The sequence below is a fragment of the Phyllostomus hastatus genome, unplaced genomic scaffold (genome assembly GCF_019186645.2).
Source record: "Phyllostomus hastatus isolate PE091 unplaced genomic scaffold, TTU_PhHast_1.1 phas_contig_40, whole genome shotgun sequence".
NCBI classification, from domain to species: Eukaryota; Metazoa; Chordata; class Mammalia; order Chiroptera; family Phyllostomidae; genus Phyllostomus; species Phyllostomus hastatus.
In genome coordinates this window covers 3214116-3235113 of record NW_025333872.1, presented here as the reverse complement: position 1 = coordinate 3235113, position 20998 = coordinate 3214116, and the positions used below count along the sequence as shown (strand labels likewise).

Genomic DNA, 20998 nt, shown 5'->3' with positions numbered 1-20998 from the left:
CTTTTCTTCTCTGGCACTCCTATGATTTGGATGTTGGAACTTTTAAAGTTGTCCCAGAGGTTTCTAAGTCTCTCCTCATTTTTTTGAATTTTTGTTCCTTCATGCTATTCTGGTTGACTCTTTATTTCTTTCTTCTGCTCCAAATTGTTGATTTGAGGTCTGTTTTCTTCCCTTCACTGTTGGTTCCCTGTACATTTTCCTTTATTTCACTTTACATAGCCTTTACTTTTCCTCTATTTTGGGACCATACTCAACCATTTCTGTGAACATCCAGATTACCAGTGTTTTGAACTGTGCATCTGATAGGTTGGCTATTTCTTCATCGCTTAGTTCTATTTTTCGAGTTTTCATCTTTTCTTTCATTTGGGCCATATTTCTTTGTCTTGGTGCACCTATTATACTGTAAGGGGCAGAGGTTTAGGTATTTGCCAGGGTGGAGCTGTATGTTGGGGAGGAGTCAGAGAGGGAACAATTTCAGTTGCTCAGCTCTCAGCCAGCTTTCAGTCACTTCCCCTGCTACCCAGAAGTAAATTGGGCCCTTCTGGGTGGGTGGGTTTGTGTACATTCTAGGACCCTGTGGGTCTCTCCAATGAACTCTCCTGTGAGGCTGGAAGTGTCTCCTGCCACTGTAGCCCCTATAGGTTTTTATAGCCAGAGGTTTTGAGGCTTTATTTATCTGCACTGGAACCCTGGCTCGGGTGGTCTGTCTTGCCCCAGTTGTTCCTCCTCGTTTATCTGCATGCAAATGTGGGACTGCTGGGTCTGCCAGATGCTGCCTCACCCTACTGGTCCTCTAGCCACCACCTTGCTGTGTGTCCTCTCCACCCTGGCTGCCTGTCTCCGTCCCTCGTACCAGTGTGGGTGGATGTTTCTTCTTTAACTCCTTGGTTGTCAGGCTTTTCTACAGTTTGATTTTCTGACAGTTCTCATTATTTTTTATTTTTTATTTTCTTGTTGTCCTTCTTTTGGTTGTGCAAGGAGGCAAAGTGTATCTACCTATGCTTCCATCTTGGCCAGAAGTCCAGATGAATACCTTTTGATTTTTAAAATTCAAGCCTTCCAAAGTCTTCTGATAATGAAAATTGGACCTCATCTAAAAAGTACTTAAAATGAAGTATTGTTGCCTGAAATAAGCATTTCTTTAGAAATATCATCTTGAGTATTGATATAGGGAAAAACACAGACATAAGCAATTACAGAATATCAACTTTTTAATTTAGAAAGGTAATCAAGCATTTACCAGGGAGAAAAGACAGATTTCTGAGTCTCTCAGTAGCAATGGCCATCAATGTGGCTCCTGTGCCCTCAGCAAGTGGAAATGAACTTACTTGATGTCACACAAAAGGGCCACTCCTCTGAGGATCCAGTGATCTGGGGACAAGACTGTTCGCAAATACACCACGGTGATGAAGGTCAAGTCAGTTCTCCTGGGCTTCTTGTAGATGGGACACACATACAGCTTGGGGTCCTTGGGTGCAGTGGAATTGATGGCAAAGACATGCAGCACAGGCAGCTGCATGAAGAGCACCTTGGGTGTGGACTCCGTGAGCTTCCCATTCCGCCTATCCCAGGATGCTCCATCCATGTAGAGCCCATAAATATATACACCTTCCTGGAAGAGTCAAGCAGAAGGTAATAGGGCTTTTAGATGATAGCTAGTAGGGGGGTAGGGGGTAGGGGCTGGAGGGATTGAGGAAAAAGGACTCCTGGACAGGACAACAGTATGGTGGTTGCTGGGGGAAGGGATGGTAATGGGAAAACATACAATAAAAAGTAAATCAAAATATTTAATAAAAAATTAGGTGTTCTGAGATGGGTATCCATTACCGTAATAAATGGAATATGTTTGGAAAGACAACACACACAAGTCTTATGAAGCTCCTAAAAGATGAAACCACTGCTGGGCATGCTGTGTTAGGGTTAACAGTGAACCAAATTTTACCTGCAGCCTATCTCAAGGTTATGAGACAAGTAAAAATATTTGTGTTATTGGTTATTTGAGTGTAGCATTGGCTGCCTGGGACAACAGCCAGCCCACTGCATTAGATCAGCTTTGTAGGGACCTAAAAGTCTCCCAGGAGTCTGGTCTGAGTTGGTGCAGGGTGCGAGCATGGAACAGCTGGGAGCCACATGGGATCTCTACTTGTGCCAGGCAAGCCAACCTATGGCTCATCTCAGTGACAGGAGGAAGTAAGGTTTGTGCCACCAGGCTTGGCGAACAGGAGAGTCAGAGACCTACTCCCACTCCTAGTCCCCAAGGCTGGGATGGTAGATGGAGATTGGGTGAGATGGGCAGGGAGGGCACAGTGGGTCCAATGGACCCACTCATGTCTCTCTTTCATTCAACAGGACCTGCGTTTGAGGACCCACCATTAAATCAGGAGACAAGACACACACAGAGAAAAAATTTTTAAAAGATATCAGGTTAACATCAGCACACACTTGTGAGAGGGACTGCCTAGTCAACAGCACGGAGGCTCTGTGCAGTGCCTTCTGAGGTGAATGGCCACTGTGGGTGGTAGGCTTTGTGGGGAATGCATCCTTGAAGGGTGTGCTGCTTTTGGAAAGACGGGAGGCAGGGGATGGTTATCCCAGGCAGGGGCAATACTACAAAAAGAGGCAAGGTGGGTGGGAAGCCCCAGCATTTTATTCAGTAGAAGGTTCAGTGGTTATAAAAATAAGTTAGTGCTTGAGCAGGGAACAGTCTAGATGCCAAGCTAGAGAGTTTGAACTTTATCTTGTAGGCAGAGGGGAGTCATAGAACATGTATTTAGCAAGACAAGAGAGGTTAAATTGAATCACAGGAGAGGCTCCAATAATTACGTCAGCTCATAAAATATATTTATGTGGTTTATGGCTACCATTTTTCCACTTCTAGCAAGAATAGGGTAAGGGGAAGTAAGTATAGTTATGATAAATGAGAGTTAGATTAGTTTCAAAGTGTTTTCCAACAGAATAAGGGCCATATTTTTTAAATCAAATACTGAGGTACGTGGTTTGATGGTAAAACCATGGGCAATCCCAGAATATCAGAACATCATTAGTTACTGGAAGACAGTTACTACATGAACGATACAACCACATTGGTACCATCTGACAGTAAATTGTAACCCTTGTAGGCTCCTGTCAGTCTCAGAACCTTACAAAGCCATAGCTGGAAAGTGTAGTGGATTGAATGGTGTCACCCCAAAACTCATGTCCACTTAGAACCTTAGAATGTGACTATTTGGAAATAGGTTCTTTGCAGATGTAATTATTGTAGTGAAGGTCATACTGCATTGGGAGAGGCAAATTCCTACATGGCTGGTGTTCTTCCAAGAAGAGGAGAGGACACACAGAGACACACACAAGGAGAAGGCCATGTGACAATGGAGACAGAGATTGGACTGCTGCAGCTACATGCCAAGGAATGCCAAGGACTGGTAGCAATCCCCAGAAGTTAGAAGAACCTGGGACAGATTCTTCCTTAGAGTCTTCAGAAGAAACCAACCCTGACAATACCTGTTTCAGACTCCTGGCATCCTGAACTGCGAGGGAACAATTTTCTATTGTTCTAAGCCACCCAGTCTGTGGTACCTTGTTACAACAGCCTTAGGGAACTCATACTGATCTTGGTACCCAGAAATGGGTGCTGTTATGCCAAATACCTAAAATTATGGAAATGACTTTGGCATTGCATAGTGGGAAGAAGTTGGAAGAATTCTGTGGCATGTGATAGAACAAGCCTATACTGTTGCTGTAAATACAGAGATTAAAGGTGCTTCTCTCAAGACAAGGAAAGGTAATATTTGTTACAAAGTGGCAGAAAAGGCCAGAATTTAGAAATCACATGGTTTATCCCCTCACTTGACAATTGAGAAAATGAAAGTCACAAAAATGGAAACGGGGACTAATATTTATTGAGTGTCTATGTGAGGTCCAGCACCAAGCTTAAATGATCCCATTAAATTCTCACAATCACCTTTAATGAGGTTGAAGTATCCTCTTCATTTTACAGTTAAAGAAGTTGAGGCTCAAAAAGTTAAAGAACTTGCCCAAGCTCAGAGAGCAGGTTGTACCCAAACAGTGGCGCCCAAAGGTATCTGTTCAGGGTCTCGAAGCTGGGGGGTGGGGCACGCTGCTAGAACTGGCCCCAGCTCTCAGGACCACTGGTCCTTTTAGTGTCTACTAGTACCCTTGACACTCATCCATTCTGTAAGCAGCTCACAGCTATAACTGGAGATGTATGGAAAATCCTTTTCAGCAAACACAAGGGTAGCTGGTAATAATAAAGAAATGCAGTCTGGGGAGTTCCTAAAGCTTGTCATTAATTCCCATAACAGCAAACAGAGGAGGCCGTGACAGTGCAGTCTTCTAGTTACAATTGAGGAAACCCTGGCTGCAAAGCTGGTGGACTTGACTGAGGCATGCCTAGGTCAGCTTTCAACAGAACCTGAACTTCCAGCCCCAGCTCCAGCACTGTCTGTACTGCCCAGGGTGCATACCACAGGGGGTGATGTGACCTCCTCTTTGGTCTGCCGCAGAACTTCATTGTGGATGGTCACGGAGTCCAGGGCCCAGCCTTTGTGGGCACGGGTCACCTCCTGTCTCATTGCTGTCAGGAAGCCTTAAAAAAAAGAAAGAAAGAATTTTGATGGCTTTGTACAGTCCACTTTGGAAACAAAGGGAAAAGTATTAATTGTTATTTGCTCATCAATCTCCAAAGGTGTGCCCATCCAAGAGGAGCTGAGATCAAACATTGAGGGTGGGGAGGGGGCCATTTTTTTCAGTGTTTTGTTTTTATGGTAACCTACAATTAGCTAAATATTTCTTGTGAGCTCACAGCTGGAAAACAGCACCCTCTGTGCCTCAGACGAGAGCCTTGGTTCAAAATTCTCCTGGGATTCCAACTACGCAAGTCCTGTAAGGGTTGTAACCCAGTCCTAACTCACAGCCTCTATTGAAGATACAATATCTAGGAATAAGATTGTAATGCTGAAATATTCTGAGAATAGCATTTCAATTAAAATTTGAATCAAACCATTATCAAGCTTCTATTTGCTATAATGGAACAATTTCATTTAGTCATAATGCCAAAATAGAAAATCCAACTTTCAATTTGATCAGACAAAGCAATCACGCCAGAAAGGGAAGCTACATGTTTTAATATGCATAATATAAATATTTTAAGATAATACATGATTCCGAATGCTGGGGCCTTTCTTTAAACTTAATAGTTGCAATCCATGTCATTCAATTCAATAAGAGAAGGCTTTCTTGGAGAGTAGCATTTGATGTTAGAAACTAAACCCTAAACTTCAAAATCATAGGAGAATTTACCTGTGACATATAGTACATTGAGGCCTCCAGGTTAATATTGAACATCATGCCATGCCAAGTTGCAAGGTATAATTATAGGTGGCAGAGCAAATATCGCTTGCAGTTGGAAAGAAAGAATAGGCCCCTAGCTGGCTTAGGGAGAGGTCAAATTTCCTCCATTGGCAAGTTCTTCCCTGGTTATTAGACACTTGGGGAGGCACTCAATCATTCATTCATTTGTTAAATCTCTTGGGGGTGGCCACCATGTACCAGGCACTGCTCCAAGTGGGATGACTACAAAGAGGAAGAGGCCACCCACAGACCCAGCATTCAAGGAGCCAGTCTAGAGGGAACGTGGAGGGAACAGGACACAATGTCGCTCTGAGCAAAGATGTGAACAAAGTAAACCACACAAGAATTGAAAAGATGAAACTGAAGGTGATGCTCAAAAGATGCATAGGAGTTTGCCAGGTGGGACAATTCCAGCTGGAGAAACAGCATGTGCGAAGAAGGCACGGAGGTCTAGGCTAAAGGTGAGGCAATACTGGCAGATAGGGTTAGAACAAAGGTAGAGGAGAGATTTTTCAGGGTCAGGGTTTGGACTTGATTTTGTGGATTGTGGAAAGCTACTGAACATTTAAAGTAGGCAAATGATTTGGTCATATATATATATCTTAAAAGATTTATCAGAGCATTCACTAAAATAGGATTTTAGGGCTACAGGAGAGTCCTTGCATTAATTTTTTTTAAAAAAGTTGATCAACAAGAATAGCTGATTAATAGCCCTGTATAGGTAATTTTTCTAAAGCTTTGCAAAGCCAAGAGTTCCTAGTAAGAAACGATGATTTATGATGTAAAAAGTTAACTCTAAGGGCAGGAAACGTGGTGGAAGTTTGCCTGGCAGCAACTTTCTTGCTTTATGTCTGCAGTCACTTGAGGTGATTTGATCAGCATGTGATCACGTGGATTTCCATGTTAAATACCTGAGGTCCCATACTTTAGTAGTAAAATAAACAGTTTGTGTACTTGCCAGTCAGTGGTAAATATGACTGCAATAATAAAGTCCAATTCTCCCTTTTATGTCACTTAGTGAAAATGTCATTTTCATCATTCAGCATTAACTGCGCATCCATGTAGTGTACCCAAATAGAGTACTTGGAATTCAATTGACCCTATTTTATATTTTAAAATTCCTCACTGATCTATGATTCTACAAGGTCATAATACATAAGACATGAATCCTGATCTTAACCATCCATCTGCACAAATTTAATAATTGAATTTTTCTATGACATTTTAAGTTCCAGCTAAATTGCAAATTTAATCTCACTCCATATGGCACTCAGGACAATGCTGTAGGTGTCAGGTGAGGACTGAGCAGGATCCTCTCTTCTACAACATCCCTGTGACAAAGACTTTCGTCATTGTCACAGAGCTCTGAAAATCTCCAGTGCAGTTAAAGAGATGCCATCTCCTATCTTCCCCCTGACCTCAACAATAAGCCTCTCAATGTTTAGAAAGCACCCTTTACCAGCTAGTAGGTGAAATCTAGAATATACATTACCCTGGGCTATAAAGACAGGAAAGTTAAATAAACACATTTGAGGCTTGAGAGTGGAAGGGAGGAAACTGTTCCATGAGGTGTGCCCACTAGGAGAAGATGGAGAAGACACATACTTTTTCCAATTCTTAGTAGTTTCGATTTGGCTTCCCAAGAAAAAGAACATGATCTTGTGGAATTCAAACCATAATAAACCCACTGAATTGTTCATTACTGAGTTTAAAAAATGAATGACTTTCTTGTAGACTGATATCAACTCTAATGGAATCAAAATCTATGCTTTCTGAAACCTGAAATGATCACTGATGGGTTTTTTTTTGAAGCTTGAAAAGCAGTACTTTTGCCTTGGCACCAATTTAATTTTAATAATTCTTAAACCAAATTTCAATCATCGGCGGTGGAAAAGTGATTCTTACATTCATATGTTTGACTCTGAAGTGAGAAAGAAAAAGTTGGGGAATGTCTTTGATAATAATAACCTTTCCATTCTTCCTGAGATTTTAACCACCCCCATGTAAATGGGTGATTTGACTATTCAAACATCTGAGTCACATGTGGTGTTAGTGAGGTGCTTTAAAAATTTTTTCCCTTCAAAACTTAGATTGCATAATGATTTCTTAAACCACTTGTCAAACTTGTTTGTTCTTTAAAAAAATTCACCGTTAAGCAAGGATTATACTTTGGAGACTCAGGTCTAAAATAACACTTGTTATGTCTTAATTCATGTAACAGCAGTAACCTAACATTTCAGCAAACTAATTACTGCCATTTGACTGTGCAATCAGTTGGCTTAAAGGAAGCTGTAGAGAGCTTTCGGGATCATTTCAAACAAGGTCTTAGAATGGATGAAAGAAAGAACTAATTAGGAAGATTGTGTGCCTCGATTTTGTAGGGAGTTGGTTGGCACTCTGTAATGATGGTTCTATAGGCAACACCCTTTTATTCTTTTAATGAATGAACCAGTCCTCACGTAATGGGCTTAGGTGCTCTTTGGTATTTCCTGTCTTATCACTTACTAAGCCTCCCAGTAGCATCTTTGAAAATGAGGAGAAATAATGTTCCTGCCACAAGTTTATGACAGGCAGTTTTTCCCTCAAATAAGAAGAAAATGGAGTTCATTGTTAAGTAAATAAAAGATCAGAAACCATTAAACAAAGATGGGATTGATCCAACCAGTTGAATAAAACCACAAAAGCCACTTTTCCTGATGCTTTGCTAGGTGCTGTAAAGCAGGATGCTGAACTTGGTTAAACACTAGAAATACCTGGGCAGCCTTTAAAAATCCTGATTCTCAGACCACAGCCCAGATCAATAAAATCAGAATATCAGTATTGTTTCAAGGCAGGGCTTCTCAAACTTTGATGTTCACAGGTATCACCTGGGGAAGGAGCTCTTATTACAACGCAGGTTGTGATTCAGTAGGTAGGTCAAGGGTGAGGTCTGGGATTTTGTGTTGCTCTCAAGCTCGCAGGTGATGCCAATACTGCTGCTGCTGGAGCACAACACTGGGCAGCAGAGGGCTAAGGCCAAGCTTCTGCACACATTAGAATGACCAAAGGGAGCTTTTAAGAAAGTTATCTGTACAGACTGCAGAGGCCTCCTCCCCAGAGGTTCTGATGTCACTGGTCTGGGGTCCTGGCATTAGTTTGTATTTGAAGCTCCCAGGTGATGCTACTGTGCGGGCAGGGCTAAGAACGGTGCTCTGTGCAAAGACCTGCCGAACAAGCCACCGATGGGTTGCTCATGTCCACATTTGTTTCAAAACGTTTTTTTTTGAAAAGTGGCAAGAGAAATGCCTCATGACACAAGCAAAATATGAAGAAGGCTTTCAGTAGTACTAGTCACTCTTTCCAGAGTGCCCTGAGACACAGGTGCTCTCTGAAATGTCTTTAATCCAGGACACAGTTGGCTCCAGGAAAACCTGGTTACAGGCTGGAGGGCTGAGGCTAATTCTCTTGACCAGGTGGGGACCAGCTAAGCCTAACGTGTCTCACATGCCAAGGTGTCATTCCTCACACTGCTCTACCTTCACCATGTGCAACTTTATGTGTCCTTTGCTTCTACCCAACCTCACACTTCTCCCTGCCCTCCCAAACCTTTCAACTTATTTATGAACAAACTCTTAAATTATTTTCTGCCTCATCATAGAACATCTCTCCACCTTCCTGCCCTCAGAACCTGACTCAACTCTGAAGACACTGTCCTTCCCAACCATTGCTCCATTTTTGTAAGGATCTCTACTACTTTGACAACCATGCCCCATGGTCACATGCCTCTCCCCTCATTGTCCCTGCCAAATGCCCTCTGCTCCTATTCACTCACTGAGCATCCTGCCATCACCTGGGTCTCTTTGGTATCCTACTCAGCATCTTGATCTCTTAGCTCCTGAATCCATCCTTTTTAAAGACCTGCTCCCTTTTCTTCATTTGCTTTCCTATTTAATCTAGACCCATCCTTTTTATCACTTGCCCGGCAAACCCCCAATCTAGCATGAATCCAGATGTCCCCCTTCCTACACCCATACCAGTCTGCTGAGTAATCCTGAAACAAACACACTGCTACCCCTGTGGTTAACTACCACCAGCTTTGACATTCTCAAACCACCCAGCCTTCCTTCCTTTTCCCCCTCATTAGCCCTCTTTCTCAAACTTCTGCCACTCTCCCTAAGTCTCTCCTTCAACATTTCTTGTTCCTGAGATCACTTCTCCTCCTTCAAAGACAAAATAGGAAGCATTAGATGGGAAACTCCCTTATCTTCTTGCCACTAAACCTAAAAACCTCTTGCATTTACACTTATTTCCTCATAACTCTTGTTGCAATGGGTGAGGTGTCCCCCCACCTGCCTGGAGTGCATCTTTGCCCTGGAGAGCCATCCCTCTCCCTCCTCTTTTACCCTCTCAGGTATCTTTGCTCCTTCTCCCTGTCCTTCTCCCTCTCTCCTTCCCCTTCTCACCAGTATTAGAATAAGCTAAAGATTCTCCTATCATTAAAAGAAGAAAGAAAATCCTTTCTTCTTCCAGTGAATCCTCCCCATTTGCTTCTCCTCTTTTAAGCCAAATTTCTGCCATCACCTGGGTGGGTCTCTTTGGTGGCCACTTAGCATTATCCTTGCTGTCTATATTCAGCCTCTTCTCTCCATACCCTGGCCTTCCACTCCCTCACCTTGAAATCTGACTCCTCTACCTTCCCACCCAATCCCCTGAGACTTCTTTTGCCACCAGTCTCCTTTTTGATAAAGCTGTCTGACCATTTGAGCTCTGTCTTACCTGACCTCTGGAGGCATTTGTCACTATTTCTTCCCCTCCTCTCTTGTCTTCATGACACTATGCTCCCCTAGTTTCTTCTTCCAAGCTGTTTTGACATGAAGGGACTATTCACAAGAGTTTGTGTGATCTGGACATTGGCAAAACACAAGCAAACAGGAGAGAATCCTGAGAAGGCTAGTGTGGAAAGAAGATGACCAGATGGTAGTGATGGTGAAGTCCACACTTCACTTGGATGGAATATTTGACATTGGCACTTGGAGGTGAAGGATCAGAATCTCACACTGAGACTTCATATGAGTCAGTCATAGGTAGAGATGAATAGCTGCATCAATGAAAATGGCTGAGATCATCAATGAAGGGCCAGGCCCAGGGCAGAACTTGCCTAAGGAGAGCCCACAAAGGGACAAGAAGCAGCCCTCTGAGAGGTGGGAGAAGAACCAATGAAGGTACTGGACAGAGGCCAAGGTATGTAAGACTTTGAAGAATGAGTCTTCTAGTACAGTCAAAGGGAATGAAGTTGGTGGGAAGGTCACTAGGTTTAGCGGCCTTGGAGAGAGCAGTTTCAGTATAGCAATGGAGGAGGGCCAGGTTACAAGCAACCAGGTGGTTGGTGAGGATGGCCACTGTGTGCAGAGACTAGAATTACAAAGGCTGTGGCTGTGACTAAAGCCAGTGCATCAAATACTCTCACACACAAAGGCAAGGAAGGTCGGTTGTCAATCACTAAGGAAGCATTTCTAGGATGCCCAAAGTCCTATTGTTTTGTGATTTGGGACCAGCAGGTGAATGCTGTCTCTTAGATTGAGGTCCATCTACTTGGAGTCCCTCAGATGTTAGGGATAGCTCTGGGTCTGCAAAGGGGAGTTGTGGAGCATGGTTAGATTGTTAATAGGTTAGAAGGAATTCCCTGGTGCCTTCAATCCTGAAGCTCTATTAACCTTTGGTGTGCTCTCCCATCCAACAAACATCAGGCTTTTATAACTATTCTCATGAGAAGCACTCAGAAATGACTACTAGCTCATGGTGCTGCCCTGATAACAGACAGGCAAGAGGTTGTAGATGATTTTTATAGTAACAGGATAACAGGACAGAAATGATCCATCTCCTTGCTTCAGCAAAATCCTAACTGAAAATCATGACTTGTACAATATTAATAGTGAATAATAAGTTGTCAACAATATCTGCCACAACAGACTGGTACAGCCTATCAAGATGCTAAGGAAAAAAAAAGAACAACAGAAAAACTGGCACAAAAAACATTGTCTGAAAACCTGAGAAGCACAATGTTAAACTATATGTGAATATGCCTTCCAATGATGGCTGGGAAACCCCCATGGAGCACACTGGTTCTCCTTGTCCTGAGATATCTCTTGGGAGGCAAATACACACATTGCCAAAAACTGTACCATTGAGGAAATACTATAGGGTCATGGGTACAACAGCTTGACCATTGTTTAATCAAATTTAATTGCGACATTCTTGAGCTTCTCAGTGGCTACAGAAATTATTTGGAAGGGGGAGTGGAAATACAAGATTAGTTCCCTGGTGGCTGACTCGGCCTCTTCAAATGTGACTAACAAATTATCAGGCCTCCATAGTGCAACTGAGCAGCATGAGCTCAGACAGAGTAGGGGACAATGAGGCCCGACACCTGTCCTTCCAGTAGCGTGGACCAAGGTCTGAGGGGCAATCAGCAGAGGCATGGTGGGAGACACACCCAAACAGTATCAGATGCACACTACATTATAAGAGCACACAATAAATTGTCATACATGAGCAGAACATTTTCAAATGCATTATAGTCCAGGTGATTTTGACAATACATATTTGTGATGTAACTACAGCCTTTTTGTAAATTCCACTGTGTTTTATGTGTGCTTTTTAATTTTTAAGTATATTTTTATTGATTATGCTATTATAACTGTCTCATTTTTTGTCCCCATACACCCTGCACCCCTACTCTCTCCAGCACTTCCCCCACCTTTAGTTCATGTCCATGGGTCATAAATATAAGCTCTTTGGCTTCTCCATTTCCAATTCTATTTTTAACCTCCCCTTGTCTATTTTCTACCTACCATCTATGCTTCTTACTCTCTGTACCTCCCATCCTCCCTTTTCCCCCTCCCTGCTGATAACCCTCCATGTGATCTCCATTTCTGTTATTCTGTTCCTGTTCTAATTGTTTGCTTAGTTCTTGTTTTTGTTTTTAAGTTCCCTTGTTGATAGTTGTGAGTTTGTTGTCATTTTACTCTTCATAGTTTTAATCTTCTTTTTCTTACATAAGTCCCAAGTCCCTTTTACATTTCATACAATGAGGATTCAGTGATGATGAACTCATTGAACTTGACTTCATCTGAGAAGCACTTTATCTACCTTTCCATTCTAACTAATAGCTTTGCTGGATAGAGAAATCTTGGATATAGGTCCTTGCCTTTCATGACTTTGAATACTTCTTTCCAGCCCCTTCTTGCATGCAAGATTTCTTTGGAGAAATCAGCTGATAGTCTTATGGGAATTTCTTTGTAGGTAACCTTCTCCTTTCACCTTGCTGCTTTTCAGATTCTCTCCTTATCTTTAGTATTGGGTGATGTAATTATGATGTGCCTTTGGTGGGTGCTTCCTTGGGTCCAGCTTCTTTGGGACTCTGAGCTTCCTGGACTTCCTTGAAGTCTATTTCCTTTGCCAGATTGGGGAAGCTCTCCTTCATTATTTTTTCAAATAGGTTTTCAATTTCTTCCTCTTACTTTTCTTCTCTGGCACTCCTATGATTTGGATGTTGTAACTTTTAAAGTTGTCCCAGAGGTTTCTAAGCCTCTCCTCATTTTTTTGAATTTTTGTTCCTTCATGCTGTTCTGGTTGACTCTTTATTTCTTCCTTCTGCTCCAAATTGTTGATTTGAGGTCTGTTTTCTTCCCTTCACTGTTGGTTCCCTGTACATTTTCCTTTATTTCACTTTACATAGCCTTCACTTTTTCCTCTAGTTTGGGACCATACTCAACCATTTCTGTGAGTATCCAGATTACCAGTGTTTTGAACTCTGCATTTGATAGGTTGGCTATCTCTTCATTACTTAGTTCTATTTTTGGAGATTTGATCTGTTCTTTCATTTGGGCCATATTATTTTTTTGTCTTGTCAGGCCTGTTATGTTGTAAGGGGTGGAGCCTTAGGTATTTGCCAGGGTGGGGCAATCTACTTTGCTGCATTGTGGTACAGGTCTGGATGAATATTACTTCTTTAACTCCTTGGTTTTCAGACTTTCATACAGTTCTATCTATTTCTGGCAGTTCTGGTTATTTTTTTTTAAATTGGTTGTTGTCCTTCTTTTGGTTGTGCAAGGAAGCAAAGCATATCTACCTACGACTCCATCTTGGCTGGAAGTCCCAAACATGTGCTTTTTTAATTAAAAAATTTTATTTAAATGTTTTGAACTGAAGAAAGACATTATTTCATCAAAGGTGACTGGGTTAGAGGATATACATTCAGGGGATATGTTCAAATTGAGAAATCAATGATTGATGTCAAATAGTGGCAGAGAGGCTCCAAAAGCAAAAGGACTTTATCTGCTCACACATGGCCTATGAGCATGTGTGGATTTGCTGTGATCTTTATCTTTTCCAGATTTGGCCAAGCAACAGGGAATGGAAAATAATTTGTCTCTCATGTCAAGAGAAGGAAAAGGAAGCAGAGAAGTGATTAGAATAGAGGGAAAGTTGACTCCACTCTTCTATGCTAAAAAAAAAGCAATCAGATAAGACTGTGTGTCTGTGTACGTGTGTGTCTGGGGCTTTCCAACATGTGGAACATCCTGAGAGGCAGAATCAAACTTTAGCTTGAAGCCAGAAATAAAGAAAAGAGATAGGACTAGATTATTAAAAAGTAAAGATAGGTACAAAAACAAAAACCATGAAGTGTACACCTGCATTTGTATTTAAGTATTGTTCTAGCTTGTAACACTTAACAGAGAGTAACAATTAAAGATTAGTTCATATTAATATTTTTCTATTTTAAGTCATATTTTTAATGAAAAATCACTGGAAAAGATTGTGTGCTGTGATCTACGATGTAATCATCTCTGTCCATGGAAAGCCAAGGAAAAACCAACCCCCTCCCCTGGTTTCTGTATATCAAAAATATACTTAACAACTTCACAATTTTTTAAATTACTGATCTTTGCCTCTCTCCAAAACTCCAAGTCTGCCAACACATATCCCACCTACATGTGCCACCATCACCATCTGACAAATGTGCTCTTGCCTTTCCTCCCAACCTGTGCCTCTTGCGCTGCTTGGTCTTGCACCTGCCTTCAGCCCTCAGCCATTGCCATGCCCTCTGCTCTCAAGGATTCCCATGTAATCGCTCCATCCAGTCTGTCCCCTCCTCTGTGCCTGGTTAAGGTCCCAGGCTCTCTCCCTTATCCTGTTAAGAGTCTCATTGCACTGGGTCCATATTCTAGTCTACCCTCCACTTTCTCCTGGGATGATATGATACTTGGTGACTTCCTATTGCCTTTAGGATGCAGCCCAAACTCTCCCAGGGAAATTTATGCTTCAGCCTCACTCCCCACCACCTCTGCTCTTGCTTCCTGAGCTCTGGCCACACTGTCTCCTTCTTTCTCTGGACATGCCTTGTCTTTGCTCAGGCCACTGCCTGGAATGGTCTTTTTTTGCATCCTTGCCTCTGCAGATCTTACTCACTGCTTCCAGTGGGAAACTCTTCTCAAGCTCTGCCTCAGCACAATTCATTTCTCTGTCCACAGTGTAGAACTTAGTTCTCACATGGGGGAGGGGGAGGGAGTAACACTTAACACATTGCATTAAAGTTGTTGGTGTGTCTGTTTCACAGACCATATTATCGGCTCCTTTAGGGCAGGAATCAGGTCTCAATTTGTCTCTATTGAAAGCACTGGGCAAAGAGCTGGCAAATGGGAGGTGGTTAAACAATCCTAATTAAGTTAAATGCTATTTCTTCAGGCTCCAATTACATGGTGACTCTTACTGAAATTGAGAGCTAGTAAGTAGACACATGAAATCTGAGAACCATAATGAAAACTTTCCTCCCTGAATTCAATGGAAATTCCAGAAGAAAAATAGAAAGTGAAATCTTTTCGAATCTAATACGTATAATTTGGTAGGATCATAAAAATTATCATGGTTAGAGTTTTAAATTTAGAAAATGATATGACCTTTGAAAATGCATGAAGTGAATGTATGCATGTACACTGAAGACAATTAAATGTATACTTTTTAAGGTATACAGTTTATTTAAGTATTACTTATACAAAGAAAAGTGCACAAATCATGCATAGAACTCAGTGCATTTTCACAAGCGAATACAACCGTGTAACCAATGTTCAAATCAAGAAATGGATCATTTCCAGACCATAGAGGCCTCCACGTGCCCTTCTGCAATCACTGCCTTCCCCTCTAGGGTAACTACCATCTTGCCTTTTGACACTATGGAACAGTTTAACCTGTTTTGATTCTTTGTACAATGAAATCATACAGTATACATGCATCATACACACATTACAATGTGTTCTGTTTGATGTTCTTCACTTAACATTGTTTTATGAGATTCAACCATATTGCTGCAAGTAGCAATGATACATCCTAAATCTGAGCGTGTGAATGCTTCTTAAATTGTATTACTAGGGGAACTAAACAGTGCTGAACTGTGAGGAATCTACCATTTCTTTCTTTTGGCCAAGAATTACCTGAAGTAAAACTATCCATATTGTAGTCAGACAAGAAGTTGCCGTATTTCTGAACTTCATGACCTTTATGAGATCCAGTCAGTAATTTACTCAGTAAATATTCCTAAAATGAAGGAGTACTTGAAAAATACAGAACACTTTTCAAGGAAAAAAAAAACAACTAACTAAGGCAAGGGCAGGGCAAGACTCAGAGCTCACCAAATAAAACTTTTGCTTCATGATCATTTTTTAAATCAGTCCAATTTTCTGTACCTTTTGCATATTTTGGCACTTTATTTTTGTCATTTTTATAAACATTTAAAAACTAAGGTTTGAGTGAACCTTTTTTTTTTTTTTACTATTTCATATGCCCTGACCACAGACTGATGGCTTGCTGAAGTGAGTGAGAAGAAAAACAAAGGGTTAGCTACCGTATTGTAGAAGGACTATGGCAGAAAGAATTTCAGATTGAACTTGTAAAAGAAATACAGAAGGATCATCTGTGGTCTCCAACCTTTGAAAGCACACTTAGCAGGCTGTACCTCTATGTTGTTTTATATAAGATAAATTTATCACACAGCGCTATTATACAAACACCCATGTCTTCCAAGTTGCCCACCCTTCTATGAGCACATACCTTGGGGATTAAAGAAGCCAGTCATCCAGAACACATTGGGCCGCCCTTCAAATATCCAAGTAGAAAACTGAGCATTCCTTTCCAAAAGCTCAGTGAACCAGAAGCCCAGTGTGGATGAGTCCCAGGACACTCTTTTCCATATCTGAGGTATGCGAGCATCGTACATGTTGTCCAGGGCATCTCTCAAGTTCTGAAAAAGATAAACTATGAGAAGAAGAAAGACCCACAAAAAAAGGAAATGGCGAGTGAGATAAGCGCTCACCTCACTCATAATGATTGTTCCTTCAATGGCCAATTTTAGATCACTGAGGCTACTGCGAAGTATTGAGATGACTTTTTGCATTCTGTCGATTTCTTGTCTAAGAAATATGTTCATTGAATTAAGATGTCCCATCTTTATCAAACGAGCTTTCACCTAAAACAAAGCATACAATACAATGAAGGGGATTTAAAAAAATCATCTGTCACCTCTCTTCCAATGATCTCTCCTTTCTCTGTCCTTTTCTTCCTGTGGATGTATTTTCCAGCCCAAATGAACTCTAAAATATCTCTTACAGAACCAGACCTGCTATTAAATTCCCCATATCCTGGGCTTCAAAAATTACTGTTTAACTAAAATGATTTTTATTTCCCATTGATTGTACTTAGTTGATAATTGGAAATGTACTTTAAAAAGCTAAAATAAAATTGTAACTTTTTCCCCTTTCAAATGATTGTCAGTTAAAGCCTAATTTAACCTTTATAAGAGTACATTTTTGAATACTTTTTTTAAAAAAAATAATGCTTAACAGAGTTATTAGAAATCTTACAGAAAATAGATACAGCCCAAACCTTTCAGAACAGTTATTAATGAATGTGATTGGCTGTGGTTTCCTCAGATCGCTGTCGCTGTGGCAAGGGTGACTAGGCGAGGCTTTCCTAATTTAACCATTGAAAATATTTGACTTTGTGGGAGAGTCATTAAGCACCTGTCATTTGTTCCTTTTGGTATATCATTTAATGATCATTTTGAAGAGATCAATATAAAAGCCTCTGGTTAAAGGAACAATAAAGTACAATGATTACTGGTAAATAAGCCAGTGCATATACACATTTCGATTTAGAGACATTTGCCCAATAAAAGATTGACTAAGAATACTGGCAAGAGCTCATAAAGAGATTTGAACTTTCCACTGGCCGCAATCGAAGTTCTGCTGGAGTAGGAGAGCTAGGATAAACACACAGAGTAGAAGAGAACTTAGAGTGGTGTTGCAGTCCAAAGAACTACCAGGTTGCCAGTAAACTGCAGGACTCTCGGCTGGTGATACCTGCTGCCCCTTCTTGAGTCCCGAAATGTTAGAGATGGATGACAAGCTTCAGAGTCACTGGGACCGCTGTCCTCATTTTACAGAACAGCTCTCTGGCATGACACAGAAGTTCCCTGTTCAGCACCGGACACCTCTGCTTTACGGCAGCTATGAAGCATCTCCATCCAGTCAGCAAGGGATGAAGAGGGAAACACAAACTCAGAGGGAAGGAGTGATATAAAACTGAACAACCTGGACAGGACAAACTGTGCAGATAGAGCATGTAATACTGAGACCCCAGTCTAACATGCTAGTGGAGGCCCCTAACCAGTCTGCCACACAGCCTCCAGGTATTGTCCTAAATTCCTGGTTCGAGCCCTTTATCCTCCAGTGGCTAACTAGCATATTTATCATCCCCTTTAAATAGTGACTACTCTGTGGAAATTCACACTTAAGGAAATGGGAAATTATGTAAACATTTTTGCAACCCCACGTAAGTGGGAAATTAAGCCCAGGTGTTGGCTAAAATGTCAAATCAATAGCACAGGTGACTTTTAGTGCCCTAACAGCCCCAAACACATGGCCTTGCCCTGCATGCCCTGCACAGGGTTTTAAAAGAGAAACTTCCCTTGCAATAGAGACATGCTTAGGAAAAACTTACTCTAGAAAGTCTGATTTTAGCACTGATTTTATTTTGATTGTGATTATTGTCCCAGCCTAAAATTGTGATTTCACTAATAAAATGAAAGATTTGCTATAGTCTCATATAGGATTTTCATTGCGTCTGAGACCAGGTAGTAATGTTGCTCCTACAGTAAAGTGGCTCTGTTTTCACTGTGGAAGTCAAAAGTATAATTATATTTCCATTTACCACATTACCACCATGTATGAAGAACAAATCTCTTCCATAAAATAAACAACACTAAAAACTAAGAGATCTTGAAAAAGGAGCAATTTTAGAAGTCTCTTAGCACGAACGCCCTCCCAGACAGCAATCCCTGTTTAGTGGCACCCGCCACGGCTCAGCTCCTGCTAGGATTTTGCCAGAGCAGAGGTCTTGGTGAAGCAGCCCTGACTGAGCCTGAATGGCTCAAATTATCCCCAGGTCTCAGAACCTCCTCTGATCACATCAACCTGTGGTCTAGTGGTACCGAGTAAGTTTCATCCCTCTTTCACATGCCAGTTTTTAAAGTCTTTGAAGGCAGGCATTATGCCTCACCTGTCTTCTAAAGATCACTTACAATGAATCACTGAAAGTATGTACTTAAAATATTTTCTCACTATAACTATCTCTATGTGAAGTCATTGATTTTAGAATTATGGCCAAATGTCTCGGTATTCATCTACACAATGGAAACAAAAATTTTCTTAAGAGGCAAGAAAATGTTTTTTTATTGTTGGGGGTATTCATTATAGGTTGGAGGATGATGGACTCCCAGCTGACAAGTGCATTTTTCTCAGACTTGGATGCAGGACAGGGCAGACACAGCACCACTGTTACACCTGCATTAGGGCATCAGCCTCTCACATTTTGGTTGAAAACCTAACCTTGACTCAGCACAAGCTCAGGGGAAGCTCTGGCCATCAGCATAGAGGTGTAGAGGTGAAGAACAGGAGAGAGGACACAACCTATCCTCTCGCATGAAGAAAAAAGACAAGTTGGAGGATCTCTTACAGAACTTTCAGACCATCCAGAAATTTTACCACAAACATTTATTTAGATCAGCAGTTCTCAAGGTATGGTCTGGGGGTCCCATGAATTCCCCTGAGATCCTTTCAGAGGGTCAACAAAGTTGAAATGTTTTTATAGTAATACTAAGACTTTATTTTATTCTTTCCCTTTCTCTCTCAGGAGTGTACAGAGGAGTTTCCAAACAGGCTACGTGACTTGCTATCACAACAGACTAAATGCTGAAGCAGATATGAGAACCCAGCTGTCTTCATTAAATTAGATATTAAAGTGATTTGCAAAACTAAAACAATCCCACTCATTACAATGAACTTTTTCATTTTGAAAAAAAAATTTTTAAATAAAAATCTCACTATGTTAACATGTAATGGGTTTATTATTGTTATTTTATAATAAATTAATATTTTTGAAATTTGTCAGTTAAATTTCTAATATATTAAACATCAGTAATTTACCCACATTAAAAAAAGCTATTTGAGGTCCTCAAACATTTTGTAAAGGGGTCTTGAGACACAAAAAGTTTTGAGGAAAACTGATTTAGATTAACAAGCAAACCCCTGGAAGGTTAAAAAAGTAGAAAATGATTGCCATCCAGAGTGGGGAGTGAATTCATTAAATGGTTTGCTTTCCTATTATCTAGCTGAGAGGACTGGAAAATGAAAAGTTTGGGGACAGGGGACAAAAACAGGGGCAAATTTAAAGGGTGGACAGAGCAGACTTGGAAGAAGCTTCCAACTTCGTGGGTTAAGATACTGGGGAATCCAAAGACAGGAAAAGGGTACAGAGAAGGTGACTGAAAGAGAAGGTGGGGTAGAAAGGAAATAGAGAAAGGTGTCAGCAAGACCGCGTATCATAATTTGCAAGGTGCTTGAGAAAAGTAAGGAAGACCAAAGGGTAAAAAGAAAGAGCTGAAAATGAAGAAGGAATGAGCAGAGAAGGGAAGGGTCTGAAACATTCCATCCCAGGATTGAGCTCAGCTTTGTGGAACCCAAAGATAGCCCTGCACACTGGAGGGTGGGCTGGGGGAAAGGCTGTAGCTTACCTCATGAGGAATGTAATCAGGAGGCAGTTTGCTCAGCATATCTTCAGATAATCTATAAACAATGGCTTCCCGGGTCTCTCCCACTCCACCTCCACTCTCTTTGGGTTGAATGTTGGTAATAGTTTCAAGAACAGCAGAAGCAGTGTTACTCTGGTACCTGATAAAAAGTGGGAACTTTTCAGAATGCAGTAGGGAAATATACCTTCAGAGATAATGATCAAAGCTAAAATGAAATGATGAATCACTTAAATCCAGCCCCCACAAACCACCCCCCACCAAAAGGGAGTGAGGACTTCAATATCAATCTATAGTAATTTTAAAAAGTAGAGATCCACTTTACAGTGTCCTAAGAACATCACAGAATTGAAAACCTCTTCCCCTTCAGGGAAAGAGATTCTACAGATGTCCCCAACTGTCCAAGGCAGTGCTGTACAATCTTGTTTGCAACTAACCTAACTACCTTCAGCCGGAGAGCAAACCCATCTCCTTTCATCCTCTTTGGCTTATGGACTGGCGCTCAGAAGC

The 20998-nt window shown here is 41.2% G+C and overlaps 1 protein-coding gene across 1 annotated transcript in view; it reads right to left on the bottom strand.

The window, feature by feature from the left end:
- Nucleotides 1–1324: 1324 nt before the first annotated feature.
- DNAH8 (dynein axonemal heavy chain 8) overlaps nt 1325–20998 on the bottom strand; it is a 302537-nt gene continuing 282863 nt past the window's right edge. Inside the window, exons 87-91 of the mRNA XM_045843254.1 lie at nt 20474–20630; nt 16718–16870; nt 16456–16645; nt 4485–4606; nt 1325–1612 (exon numbers count right to left, since the gene is read on the bottom strand). Of these exons, the coding sequence (XP_045699210.1) occupies nt 1325–1612; nt 4485–4606; nt 16456–16645; nt 16718–16870; nt 20474–20630 (910 nt within the window). The remainder of the gene's footprint in view (nt 1613–4484; nt 4607–16455; nt 16646–16717; nt 16871–20473; nt 20631–20998) is intronic.